Source organism: Narcine bancroftii, chromosome 4 (assembly GCF_036971445.1).
Source record: "Narcine bancroftii isolate sNarBan1 chromosome 4, sNarBan1.hap1, whole genome shotgun sequence".
NCBI classification, from domain to species: domain Eukaryota; kingdom Metazoa; phylum Chordata; class Chondrichthyes; order Torpediniformes; family Narcinidae; genus Narcine; species Narcine bancroftii.
The window spans coordinates 214,015,486-214,029,204 of NC_091472.1; the positions used below are offsets into that span (position 1 = coordinate 214,015,486).

The window sequence follows — 13,719 nt, forward strand, 5'->3', positions numbered from 1 at the left end:
GCGTTCTAGGAGCCGTAGGTGGTGCCGGTAGAGGACCCATGATTCGGAGCCGAACAGGAGTGTGGGTATGACAACGGCTCTGTATACGCTTATCTTTGTGGGGTTTTTCAGTTGGTTGTTTTTCCAGACTCTTTTGTGTAGTCTTCCAAAGGCGCTATTTGCCTTGGCGAGTCTGTTGTCTATCTCATTGTCGATCCTTGCATCTGATGAAATGGTGCAGCCGAGATAGGTAAACTGGTTGACCGTTTTGAGTTTTGTGTGCCCGATGGAGATGTGGGGGGGCTGGTAATCATGGTGGGGAGCTGGCTGATGGAGGACCTCAGTTTTCTTCAGGCTGACTTCCAGGCCAAACATTTTGGCAGTTTCCGCAAAGCAGGACGTCAAGCGCTGAAGAGCTGGCTCTGAGTGGGCAACTAAAGCGGCATCATCTGCAAAGAGTAGTTCACGGACAAGTTTCTCTTGTGTCTTGGTGTGAGCTTGCAGGCACCTCAGATTGAGGAGACTGCCATCCGTGCGGTACCGGATGTAAACAGCGTCTTCATTGTTGGGGTCTTTCATGGCTTGGTTCAGCATCATGCTGAAGAAGATTGAAAAGAGGGTTGGTGCGAGAACACAGCCTTGCTTCACGCCATTGTTAATGGAGAAGGGTTCAGAGAGCTCATTTCTGTATCTGACCCGACCTTGTTGGTTTTCGTGCAGTTGGATAATCATGTTGAGGAACTTTGGGGGACATCCGATGCGCTCTAGTATTTGCCAAAGCCCTTTCCTGCTCACGGTGTCGAAGGCTTTGGTGAGGTCAACAAAGGTGATGTAGAGTCCTTTGTTTTGTTCTCTGCATTTTTCTTGGAGCTGTCTGAGGGCAAAGACCATGTCAGTAGTTCCTCTGTTTGCGCGAAAGCCGCACTGTGATTCTGGGAGAATATTCTCGGCGACACTAGGTATTATTCTATTTAGTAGAATCCTGCATGCCAAACTGCATGCCAAACTGCATGAGTTTTTCAAGCTTTGTTGGGACCAAGGTAAACTGCCTCAGGATCTTCGTGATGCCACCATCATCACCCTGTACAAAAACAAAGGCGAGAAATCAGACTGCTCAAACTACAGGGGAATCACGTTGCTCTCCATTGCAGGCAAAATCTTCGCTAGGATTCTACTAAATAGAATAGAAAAAAAAATAGTGTACTGATGTATATAACAATTATCTCTCATCATTATGGAAAACAGAAAAAACTATTGGTTTTAATTCATTGTGGGGGACATGGTGATGAGAAATAACACATTTCGAGGAGTGGCATAGAGTGCACCTTTTATTTCTGGAATGTTTTGTAGGACTAGATGTTAATATGCCTTATTTCACTCCTGAAACTTACATATGGATAGAGGAGGTTCAGTAAATCTTCCCACTGATTAGGCCTGAAATCCACACGACTGTACATTGTTGATTTAACGATTCGTAGGTAATTGTCTTCCAGTCACTGTATTCAGAGCTTAGATCTCTGTGCATTCTGTGACTATTTTGAACTTGTTCAGTATTGGAGGAAAACTAATCCTGCTTTTATTGTGAGATGTTCCTATTCAAATCCTCCTTTGCTGCAGTTTGCATTGACTGCTTTTAAATCAGCTCAGCTCGTAGAATAAATTAGACTTTGCTTGTTATGACCTCTAGGTTGTACTCTCCTGGTTTGGGGGCATACATTTACAATCTTGTTTTTGTTCTCCTCCCCAGGTTCCACAGGGAAGGACGTAGGCCCTATGCTTGGTTTGAAGAAGTCTAGTTCTCTTGAGAGCTTGCAGACAGCTGTTGCAGAGGTCAGGAAGAACGAGCTCCCCTTCCACCGACCCCGACCTCACATGGTGCGTGGGCGAGGCTGTAACGAGAGCTTCAGGGCTGCCATTGACAAGTCTTATGATGGACCAGAAATTCGAGATGATGGTAAGTCAGATCCTATCAGATACTATTTATTGCCATGTATTAAAACAGAAATGTAATAGTACACAAAATTGCCTTTAGTCTGCCATAAGGCAAAGATTCACGATTAGTATTGCCCATTGCTTCTTACAGTTAGAGAAAGAAAAGCAAAAGAAAGTCCCCTCAGAAATACTGAATGTCCGTGGAATTGCATATAGCCACATTGATTCTAGTTCAGTTCAAGCCCTCAGCAACACAAACTCCAGATCCAAGCCTTCAGTGCCCAGCACCTTTTGGGAGCCCATCTTGCCTTCGGCGCTCTCTCGAATATCGATTCCAATACCTGGCTCTCTCTCATGAGCTAGTCTCCAGCAGCCCGCAGCCTGTTGTGAGTCCTTTGACTTCAAGTCGCCGACAGCTCACTGCCTGTCTCCTTCAGCTGCAGAATCCCTTACTGGTCCGCCACCATGGTCACCATCCTTCGTGTCGTCTCCTCTGCTTCTCCTTCTCATCAGAGGGTATTCTCCCCGTTACTGGTGTCTTGTATCAGTCCAATGCTCCCCCCCACCCCCGAAGTCTGCACCCCTCATGGCCACTGCAGTTGCAAGATTTTAATTGGAACACCATTTGCTCCTTCCACAGGCATGTACGAAATTAGACTGGGCAGTGGGACCATGCAGGAGTGCATTTTGTCTCCACTCCTGGCTTGCTCCGGGTCCGTACCAGTGGCATCGCTGCTGTTACAGCAGCACCACTATTTTATGCATGGAAGGTTAGCAGGGATAGGTGGGAATGTCAGATCAACAGTCAAGAGATTGAATGGCTGGAATGACAGGAGGTGCTGAGCAACTTGCTCATGTTCTTCATTCACATGCCTGTAATCTTATTGCACCATTAAGTTAGGTCACAGCTGTACTGCATCTCAAATCCATGTCCAACAAAAGCTATCAGTCTCAGTCCCAAAGTTTACAGTTGACCCATAACTATAGCTGTTGGAGCTATATGTTTTTTCTGGATACTGCTCCCGCCTTATCCTTTTAAATCTTCCTGACAATCTCACATTAAATTTTCTTTCATCTGGAGCTCCTGGATTCTCAACCCTATCTCATTACTTTTTTTGGTTGCCAGGGATGAAGAAATTTAGAACCTAGCTTCAATCACAGTGCAAGATGCCCCCATTACAACTTAGAGTTCAGCCTTTTCCCACCACCCATCAGATATTTTATGATGTTGTTTGCCACTTTTGTTCAAAATTGACATTCTTACCCCTTGGGGAAGATGCAAAGACCATGTTTGCAATTCAACAAAATGGTGATTTAATTAAAACAGAAAATTCTGTAAAGATGCATCAGGGCAGGCAGCATCTGTTGATACAACAAACAGTGACTGTCCAATTTTGGTCCAATTGCTAACATTTGTGAGATTGGTTCTCATGTGTTAATGCATCCACTTGCACTGAGGGGAAATTGAGCAAGGTGGGGTGTGGTGATTGGTTGTGTAATCCTTCGAATGTGACCGAATAAATCATATTATAGCCCTTTTCACACTGCCAACCAGCTAAATAGGCTTGTGAACGACCCATGTTGAAATACTGGATGGATCGTTCACACTGGACCATGGAATCCTGGGTCCCTATAACTGGTATCACGGAGCTAGGGGGGGGGGCCCAACCTCCAGTGGTGTCGCCCTAAGTGACATATTACAGACGCGCAGGGCAGTGAAATCATAGCGGGAATAAAGCACATATGCGCACAATGTATGAAAGAGTGTGGGGAAAATCATGCACAATTTAATAAAACAAACACGCACAATTTATAAAAGAGCGTGGGAAAATCTACTGCTTCAGACCATTCAAACTGAGGACAAGCCCACAGACCAACTCCCTCACAATCTGGCAGATCTAGGGGGAAACCATGTTGCTTTGTGATTGCCTTCACAATCTGGCAGACCTAATGTCAAATCTAAGTCCTTGATTTAGAGGTGGCCCTCTCATTTAGCGAGCCGTCCTTAACAGTGCCCATTATATGTTTGGAGATTTCCTCCTCGCCCCTTATCGAGAGGAGTTTCCACACCTCCCAGTCCCCCCATTTGGTTACCATTATCACAGCATTAATACTAAAACTACACTAATACTTTTCTTCTTTGGCTTGGCTTCGCGGACGAAGATTTATGGAGGGAGTAAAAGTCCACGTCAGCTGCAGGCTCGTTTGTGGCTGACAAGTCCGATGCGGGACAAGCAGACACGGTTGCAGTGGCTGCAGGGGAAAATTGGTTGGTTGGGGTTGGGTGTTGGGTTTTTCCTCCTTTGCCTTTTGTCAGTGAGGTGGGCTCTGCGGTCTTCTTCAAAGGAGGTTGCTACCCGCCAAACTGTGAGGCGCCAAGATGCACGGTTTGAGGTGATATCAGCCCACTGGCGGTGGTCAATGTGGCAGGCACCAAGAGATTTCTTTAGGCAGTCCTTGTACCTTTTCTTCGGTGCACCTCTGTCACGGTGGCCAGTGGAGAGCTCGCCATATAACACGATCTTGGGAAGGCGATGGTCCTCCATTCTGGAGACGTGACCCACCCAGCGCAGCTGGATCTTCAGCAGCGTGGACTCGATGCTGTCGACCTCTGCCATCTCGAGTACTTCGACGTTAGGGATGAAAGCGCTCCAATGGATGTTGAGGATGGAGCGGAGACAACGCTGGTGGAAGCTTTCTAGGAGCCGTAGGTGATGCCGGTAGAGGACCCATGATTCGGAGCCGAACAGGAATGTGGGTATGACAACGGCTCTGTATACGCTTATCTTTGTGAGGTTTTTCAATTGGTTGTTTTTCCAGACTCTTTTGTGTAGTCTTCCAAAGGCGCTATTTGCCTTGGCGAGTCTGTTGTCTATCTCATTGTCGATCCTTGCATCTGATGAAATGGTGCAGCCGAGATAGGTAACCTGGTTGACCGTTTTGAGTTTTGTGTGCCCGATGGAGATGTGGGGGGGCTGGTAGTCATGGTGGGGAGCTGGCTGATATGGAGGACCTCAGTTTTCTTCAGGCTGACCTCCAGGCCAAACACTGTGGCAGTTTCCGCAAAGCAGAACATCAAGCGCTGAAGAGCTGGCTCTGAATGGGCAACTAAAGCGGCATCGTCTGCAAAGAGTAGTTCACGGACAAGTTTCTCTTGTGTCTTGGTGTGAGCTTGCAGGCACCTCAGATTGAAGAGACTGCCATCTGTGCGGTACCGGATGTAAACAGCGTCTTCATTGTTGGGGTCTTTCATGGCTTGGTTCAGCATCATGCTGAAGAAGATTGAAAAGAGGGTTGGTGCGAGAACACAGCCTTGCTTCACGCCATTGTTAATGGAGAAGGGTTCAGAGAGCTCATACACTAATACTATCTTTGGCTTGGCTTCGCGGACGAAGATTTATGGAGGGGGTAAAAAGTCCACGTCAGCTGCAGGCTCGTTTGTGGCTGACAAGTCCGATGCGGGACAGGCAGACACGATTGCAGCGGTTGCAAGGGAAAGTTGGTTGGTTGGGGTTGGGTGTTGGGTTTTTCCTCCTTTGCCTTTTGCCAGTGAGGTGGGCTCTGCGGTCTTCTTCAAAGGAGGTTGCTGCCCGCCAAACTGTGAGGCGCCAAGATGCACGGTTTGAGGCGTTATCAGCCCACTGGCGGTGGTCAATGTGGCAGGCACCAAGAGATTTCTTTAGGCAGTCCTTGTACCTTTTCTTTGGTGCACCTCTGTCACGGTGGCCAGTGGAGAGCTCGCCATATAACACGATCTTGGGAAGGCGATGGTCCTCCATTCTGGAGACGTGACCCATCCAGCGCAGCTGGATCTTCAGCAGCGTGGACTCGATGCCGTCGACCTCTGCCATCTCGAGTACTTCGACGTTAGGGGGATAAGCGCTCCAATGGATGTTGAGGATGGAGCGGAGACAACGCTGGTGGAAGCGTTCTAGGAGCCGTAGGTGGTGCCGGTAGAGGACCCATGATTCGGAGCCGAACAGGAGTGTGGGTATGACAACGGCTCTGTATACGCTTATCTTTGTGAGGTTTTTCAGTTGGTTGTTTTTCCAGACTCTTTTGTGTAGTCTTCCAAAGGCGCTATTTGTCTTGGCGAGTCTGTTGTCTATCTCATTGTCGATCAGACTGCTCAAACTACAGGGGAATCACGTTGCTCTCCATTGCAGGCAAAATCTTCGCTAGGATTCTACTAAATAGAATAATACCTAGTGTCGCCGAGAATATTCTCCCAGAATCACAGTGCGGCTTTCGCGCAAACAGAGGAACCACTGACATGGTCTTTGCCGTCAGACAGCTCCAAGAAAGGTGCAGAGAACAAAACAAAGGACTCTACATCACCTTTGTTGACCTCACCAAAGCCTTCGACACCGTGAGCAGGAAAGGGCTTTGGCAAATACTAGAGCGCATCGGATGTCCCCCAAAGTTCCTCAACATGATTATCCAACTGCACGAAAACCAACAAGGTCGGGTCAGATACAGAAATGAGCTCTCTGAACCCTTCTCCATTAACAATGGCGTGAAGCAAGGCTGTGTTCTCGCACCAACCCTCTTTTCAATCTTCTTCAGCATGATGCTGAACCAAGCCATGAAAGACCCCAACAATGAAGACGCTGTTTACATCCGGTACCGCACGGATGGCAGTCTCTTCAATCTGAGGCGCCTGCATGCTCACACCAAGACACAAGAGAAACTTGTCCGTGAACTACTCTTTGCAGATGATGCCGCTTTAGTTGCCCACTCAGAGCCAGCTCTTCAGCGCTTGACGTCCTGCTTTGCGGAAACTGCCAAAATGTTTGGCCTGGAAGTCAGCCTGAAGAAAACTGAGGTCCTCCATCAGCCAGCTCCCCACCATGACTACCAGCCCCCCCACATCTATATCGGGCACACAAAACTCAAAACGGTCAACCAGTTTACCTAACTCGGCTGCACCATTTCACTAATACTATACACATACTAATACCTACATTAAAAAACCTTGGAAATATAACTACACTACACTAATACTAAAACTGCACTAATACTTTTCTTCTTTGGCTTGGCTTCGCGGACGAAGATTTATGGAGGGGGTAAAAGTCCACGTCACATTAGACACCTACATTAAAAACCTTCGAAAACTACACTGAAACAACCTGGCCAAACTGACTGTTTCCTACCAGAATGATGCATGCACACAGGCAATGATGTCACTAATGCTACCCAGCATAGCGGGTGGCCCGTTCACATTGGAGCTGAGTCAAAACGGCTTGGCTCTGATACAGCCTCCACTGTCCCGGGTTGATTTGTATCCCCCTTACCAGGTTCAACCACTAAATTCCTAAATTCAACCCCCGCTCAACTGGCAGTGTGAAAGGGGCTATAAATGCAGGCCACTGAGCCATGTTGTCCCTGTGACTTGTGTTCTGCTAGAGTCAAGTTCAGGTTTATTATCATCTTACAGTACATCTACAACTAGATGAAATAGCATTTCTCCTAACTATGGTTCACACTGCACATAATAATCATATATAAACGTAAAGATACAATTTAAAATAAATACACATAAATATTTTGGGATGATTTATTCAATTACAGGATACTGTTCATCAATCTCACAGCCTGTGGGAATAAGCTATTTCTGGGCCTAGCAGTCCGGATTTGATGTGATTGAACCTCCTTCTTGATGGTAGAAGAATGATAATGGTCTTGGTTCATTCTTCCTTATCACTGAATCTCGGTACAGATGATTTTAAACAGTTTAATTCTATTTATCCTTTGAAAATCCCTTGTAATTTTAAATATTCAATATCCCTATAATCTTGCCCACTATTCCTTTCACCTTCTATCTTTTATGAGTCTTTTATGCACCTTAAGTGCATCCACACTGTTCTCCTTACCTCCACCCCATAGACCATTTCATGTCAGGCGTCCGTCTGGAGGCCAGCTACAAGGACAGATTGAAAACTTAAAACTTGCCTTTCAAACAGCACATTCACATCGCGAGGTGCCTCGTAGCGCTCTCCGAAGCCGATGGAGGTGGGGTGACTGTTGCTGTAGCACCACCTGTCATAAATACGACTGAGGGTTTATGGGTAGGGAAGACGGTCATTGCTCTGCCACATTTTGAACTGCAGAGAGTGGCCCCGAAGGTTGAAGCGACCCAGTGAGGCTGTCACAGCCCGCACTGGCTGCTCCCAAAGGGTCCCGACAGCCCCTACAGGCTCCTGCTGCCCCAACAGCTCCTGCTAGTCCCCGTTGCCCGCCACCCCTGCCTTGAGGGGGGCCTTGAAGGGAGGGGGTGAGTGAGGAGATGGGTTGCAGGCTGACGGCGTCATCAGCCCACCCCTAACCAGCCGCTTGCAGCGGCTGTACATCCAGGTCAGACGGCAGAGTGCTGCGTTCCACCAATTATCCTTCCTTGAGAAGGGTTGGAATTAGCGCCTCGGAGCTGGCCACGGCGCATTCAGAAAGGTACGTCTTTAGCTGTAAGGGAGAAGAACCGCCGTCTTTACAGGCAGGTGTTTTCCCTGCTTGAAAATGCCTCATGGTAACATGTACCACATTCTCAGCAACCTCAGGTCACAAATCTTCTTCTGAATGGCTTATTTGATTTCTTGACAACAGTTAAAAATTGATCGTTTTTACTTTTGCTCTTCCCTTTGAGAAAAAAATGCTCTACTTGTGTCGCTTTCAAAATCTTTCCTGTTCATAGAACTCAAGAGGTCTTTGCTTTTCAAGTGTAAAGACTGCCAACTCATTAATCTGTGCCTGAGAGTTAAGATAATGCAGATCCAGAATCATTGTAAGATGCTTTTTTTGCATATTTTTCAGATCATTTATGCCCTTGATATAACTGATAGCCTTTGTCCTTCTAATCTATTCTGGTGAATCCTGAAAACTGTGATGTCAGTTCCTGAGTAAGAGAAAAGATGCACTTCAGAAAAGATGCACTTCAGAATGAAAAAAAAACACAAAACAGTGTAAACTAAACCTTGAAACATTCCAAGTGGCAAAGGAGCAGGGAGAACTTGTAGTTTATACCAACGCGAATTTCTGAAGGACTTCAATGAGGTTACTCGTAATGCTTGCAAGACCTCTGTGTTTGTTAATACTCATAGAATACAAAGGCAAGGGACCCATGGCAAACCATTATAAGTTGATGGCTGTGCCTCTTTGAAAGTTTCCTGATCCTGTCAGAGGACCGATAGGATCTGCGCGGCTGCGGAGGCCGCAGGGGCGCTGGAGGCGAATCCACGGACACGGTGTCTCTGAAGGAACTCTTGGTTCTCTTTCAGTTATTGTCGGGGCACGGGGCAACGCTCGCGGCGACTCTTTGTTTGCCTTACGGCAGACAAAAGTAGAAGCATATCATGTATATTACATTTTTACGATTTATTATGTGACAATAAAAGAAACCTTGAATGTTGAATAAATGGTACCCTCTCCGGATTCTTGGAGAGGGGTCAGGGGAGGCCTAACAGGGAGGAATTTCAATTTATGAAGTAGTTAGTGAAGCTGAGTTAATGGGGAGATTTAATATTCAAAATTGGAAGGGATTTTAAATGGGTAAATCAAATAGATAGGCAAATAGGCAAACAATATTTGATTTTAAGGTGTGACAAGCAGTTTGCTGGAGGAATTCAGTCAGGGATGGGGGTGTGGGTGAAAAGAATGGTCAATGTTTCTGCCCGGAACCCTGCACTAAAACTCATCAGTCTGATGAAGCTAAACACCTTGATGAAGGATTGCATCCCAGAACACGAACCTTCGGGCATCATAAGGGGCAGTACGGTTGGCAGAGCGGATGGCACCATGCCTTTACGGCGCCAGCATTCAGGATTTGGGTTTGAATCCCACACTGTTCGTAAGGGGTAGTGCTCTCCCCATGTCCCTGTGGGTTTCTTCCAGGTGCTCTGGTTTTATCCCATCATTCAAAATGTACAGGGGATGTAGGTTAATTGGGTATACATTGAGCGGCATGGACTTGTGGGCCAAAATGGCCTGTTGAATGTCTAGAAAAAAAATTCTCTTTCTCCCACGAGTGCTGCTCAGCTTGCTGAGTTCCTCCAGCAGGTTGCCCATTGCTCTAGATTCCAGCACCTGCCATCTCCCCTTACCTCCTGATTATCAGATAATTGTCGCAGCATGGCCAGGGAGCATTGAAAAGAATGAATCTCAGCGTAGGCAGGAAATTAGTTCGATTTGGGATGCATAACCAGAAAGCGAGATGGAAAGAGGTTCAACATGATAAACAAGGGAATGATTTCATATAACTTGGGGGAAAGAGCAGCCACCCATTGGGGGGCTACCACTAACACTGTGAGTTGAATGACCTCCTTTTCTGCTGTCTTTCTCCCGGTGTCCTGCAGAAACCTCTCCATGAGGGAGGGTGGCAATTATCTGGTCATTCCATCCTGTTATTTACAGGATATTAACAAAACCAACTTGCCGGCCTCATTTATCTTCATGCAGTGATAAATGGTAGTCACTACAGTCATAAAATAATTCACTGGGTGATGTGCTTTAAAACATTTCAGTGCAATTAAATGCTGTTACTTAGAAATCTGTCCTCTGATTAGTCGGATTAAACAAGAATCTGCAAACTGTACTTCAGCTCCTTTGAACCAAGTATATCAGAATTTTAATGTGCGCAATATTGCACTTTCTCACTCAAGGGTGAATTTCTCCAGCCACACTTGAACACCAGTGATGATTTACATGTTAGAGCTTGGATAATTTCTGGACAAAAGGCTGGCAATAGTGGGTGAAGCTTACGTTTGGGTCAGGTTCAAGGTTTATCAGGAATGATTTGCAAACCGTGTTTTATTCATAATTAATTTTCCTGTGATACGTCAAATTTATTTTAACATGAAAACTATTTCACAGTTGCAGAGCCAAACCTTTATGCTATTGAGATGGCAAGTGATATATCACAAAGGCACTTTGGCTCTTCGAAGACAGGGCTGTAGACATGGTTTATCTTACCATTCCTTTCCTCCTCATATCACTAGCAGTTGATTACTGGCTTATTTCACGCATGAACAGGAGCTGGTATCTCACAAGCAGTTTCATTTCTTTTGAGTTGTAGGTTTTCAATATTCATGAAAATCATTCCAATAATAAACCACTTGTGGTGTAATAGCCAACATTTGTTTATGTGACAGACACAATGACTTCAGCTGCACATTGCAATTATTAATTTTTTTATATCTATAGACAAGGTCAGAGCAAATTAATTTCTTGTAGCAGCCTTAAATGTGAAGTGATCCGTTTGGTGGTTTTTGATTTTACTGAATTCTTTCCTCATTCTGTATGTCCTCTGGCTCTATTTTTGAAAAACAGATTTGATTTGGCCCTTTCACCTTTGCCACTTTTTGCATAAGTTTGATTCATTGCGAATGTCGGTCATCAGTCGTGGCTATCCCTTGAGGTCGAGGATGATGGACTCCGTTCCATTTTCCACCGAGCGAAGGCGCCTGTGCGTGTATTTGCTTAACATGTACTTTATGTGGCACTCCAAGAAGCACACGATACTTCACAAATCGACCGGCTAGTTCCAATGGCATGGAAACTTCGATGATTGGAGATGATGGATTTGTTGCAGCCTTCATAGTTGTTGAGTTCAGAGTAACTTCATCTGCCGTTGAGGTTTTGGTTGGATCGTTGTTTGTCAGGGACCTCACCTTTGACCTTACCGCCATGGGTGGCCCTATCAGGAGCACAGCTCCAGGTGGCATCACTCTCGGGATTATACATGCTTCTCCATCACGACAAGGTGACAATCCAAGGAGAAGATGTGAATGTAGAGGAGAAGGAGAAATTCACTTATCCTCTTGAAGTAGTCTGTCAATAAAGTCGTGCCTGATCCATACATATAACATCACTACACATATAGGTCCTTCAGCCCATGTTGTTGTGCTAGCCTCTGTAAACCTACTCCGCCAACTACACAACCATAACCCTCTATTTTTCTTATATCGTATACATGACTTAATAGAGCTCTACGAAGTTATGAGAGGCATAGATAAGGTAGACAGCCAGCACCTTTTTCCAGAGTGGGAATAGCAACCATCTGTACGAAGTGAAGGGAGGGAAGTTTAAGGGAGATATCAGGGGTAAGTTTTTTTACAAGGTTGTGGGTGCCTGGAATGCCTTGCCTGGGATGATGATGGAGGTTGGAACAATGGGGGCATTTAAAAGACTCTTAGACAGGCAGATGGATGGAAAAAAAACATGGTTGTGAGGTAAGGGTGGTTTAGTTTTTTTTAGGTGCATTTAGGTCACCACAGCATTGTGGGCCAAAGGGCCTGTACTGTGCCGTGATGTTCTGTGTAGGCTCATTCTGCTTTCTTGGTTTCAGATCCCTTAATAAACAGAAATCATTTGACATTTTTCGTTGATTTCCAAAATTAGCAGTTTATTTTTATTTTGTGGCAGGGATTCCAAATTTCTGCCACCGTTTGTGTGAAAGTTCTCATATCTGTTCAAGTTTTTGTTTCAATTCTTCCCCATCCTGAGTTTCTCGGCACCTGTCATGCAACCAATGGTTTCAATCAACCTAATTACATTTGTGAGGGAATATGCTACCTCGTCTTTGTAACTCTCATGTGATCCAAGCTTCACTCACTCCGAGACCACTATGTCTTTGGTATGGGGCCTAAAGATGCAAAAAGAACTGGGAATGATAAAAAGCTATCTTCACAAATGAAAAATGGCCTTCCTTTACCCTGCTCAGACTGCATGTGAATTCAGATCAATAAAAAAAATTACAGACCCAGGAGAGCGGAGAGTGGAGTGTCGCTCCACAGGGTCCAACTGCTCGTCTCTGCACAGGCTTTAAACTGCTGGTAAAAGGAGCCAGTGGTGTTTTTAATTAAAATCCTGCAGCTGCGGCACCTGCGCTCCACAGAGGCCCCAAGGGGTTTCAGACTGTGGGGAGCAGTGGATTGACACAGGGCACCAGACACAGAAATAACACCCTCCGCCACCACCCCCCCCCCCCAATTAAGAAGGAAAAACATCGGAGATGACACTATAGGATTGTGACCACAGTAGCAGACCAGCAAGGTTGAAGAACCCACACAGGCAGTGAGCTGCTGGAGACTGGGTCATGGGAACCAGCTATCAGAACTGGATTTCAAGAGGGTGCTGGGGGCAAGAAGGACTACTCAAGGGCCTCAGGCGCTGAAGGCTTCCTGATCATGTCGGAGGTTTGGATCTGGAGCTCGGGCGCCCGATGGTTCAAGCAGGAGTCAGTGCTGCTGCAGAGGTTGCGGGAACACTGGAGGCAAATCCACGGACACCCAGTGTCTCTGAAGGGACTCTCGTTTCTTTCTCTTTCTTGTACTATAAGGGGCACCAGGCAATATTAATTGCAACTCTGCCTTATGGCAGACAAAAGAACATTTTGTGTTATTGAAATCTTGAAGCTCCTCACTGGCTGTTAAATGTCCCTGCAACAGCCTGAGATTTCACTCAGTTCAAGGGCAATTAAGAATGGGGAACGACCACGCGCTTTGACCTCTAAATGAACAAATAGAAGAAAGCCTACGCAATACTCCAAAAGTAATCTAAACCTAAATACAATTCAAGCATACCTTGTACCATTTTGAATTTCAGTCCTCTTGAGATGAAAACGACCATCCCATCGGCCTCTTTCTATGCTGTCTGATTTTCCTGAAAAGGCCACCAGTGCTCCATCAGGAAGATGTTGGCTCCTTGGTCTTGAGCGCACGCTCTGGCGTGTTCCAACACTGCTTGTGGCTGCGGGATTGAATCAGTGCGGCTTTGTGGAGACTCGTAAATAATAGAAAAGCAAAAAGCCATTGGAAT

At 45.9% G+C, this 13,719-nt stretch overlaps 1 protein-coding gene across 5 annotated transcripts in view; it reads left to right on the top strand.

Moving 5' to 3' along the window:
- Positions 1–13,719, top strand: part of LOC138761575 (partitioning defective 3 homolog B-like) — a 1,428,627-nt gene that overhangs the window by 835,997 nt on the left and 578,911 nt on the right. For all 5 annotated transcript variants that reach the window (XM_069933904.1, XM_069933905.1, XM_069933906.1 and 2 more), the window contains one exon: positions 1,727–1,933. In XM_069933904.1, coding sequence (XP_069790005.1) covers positions 1,727–1,933 — 207 coding nt within the window. The remainder of the gene's footprint in view (positions 1–1,726; positions 1,934–13,719) is intronic.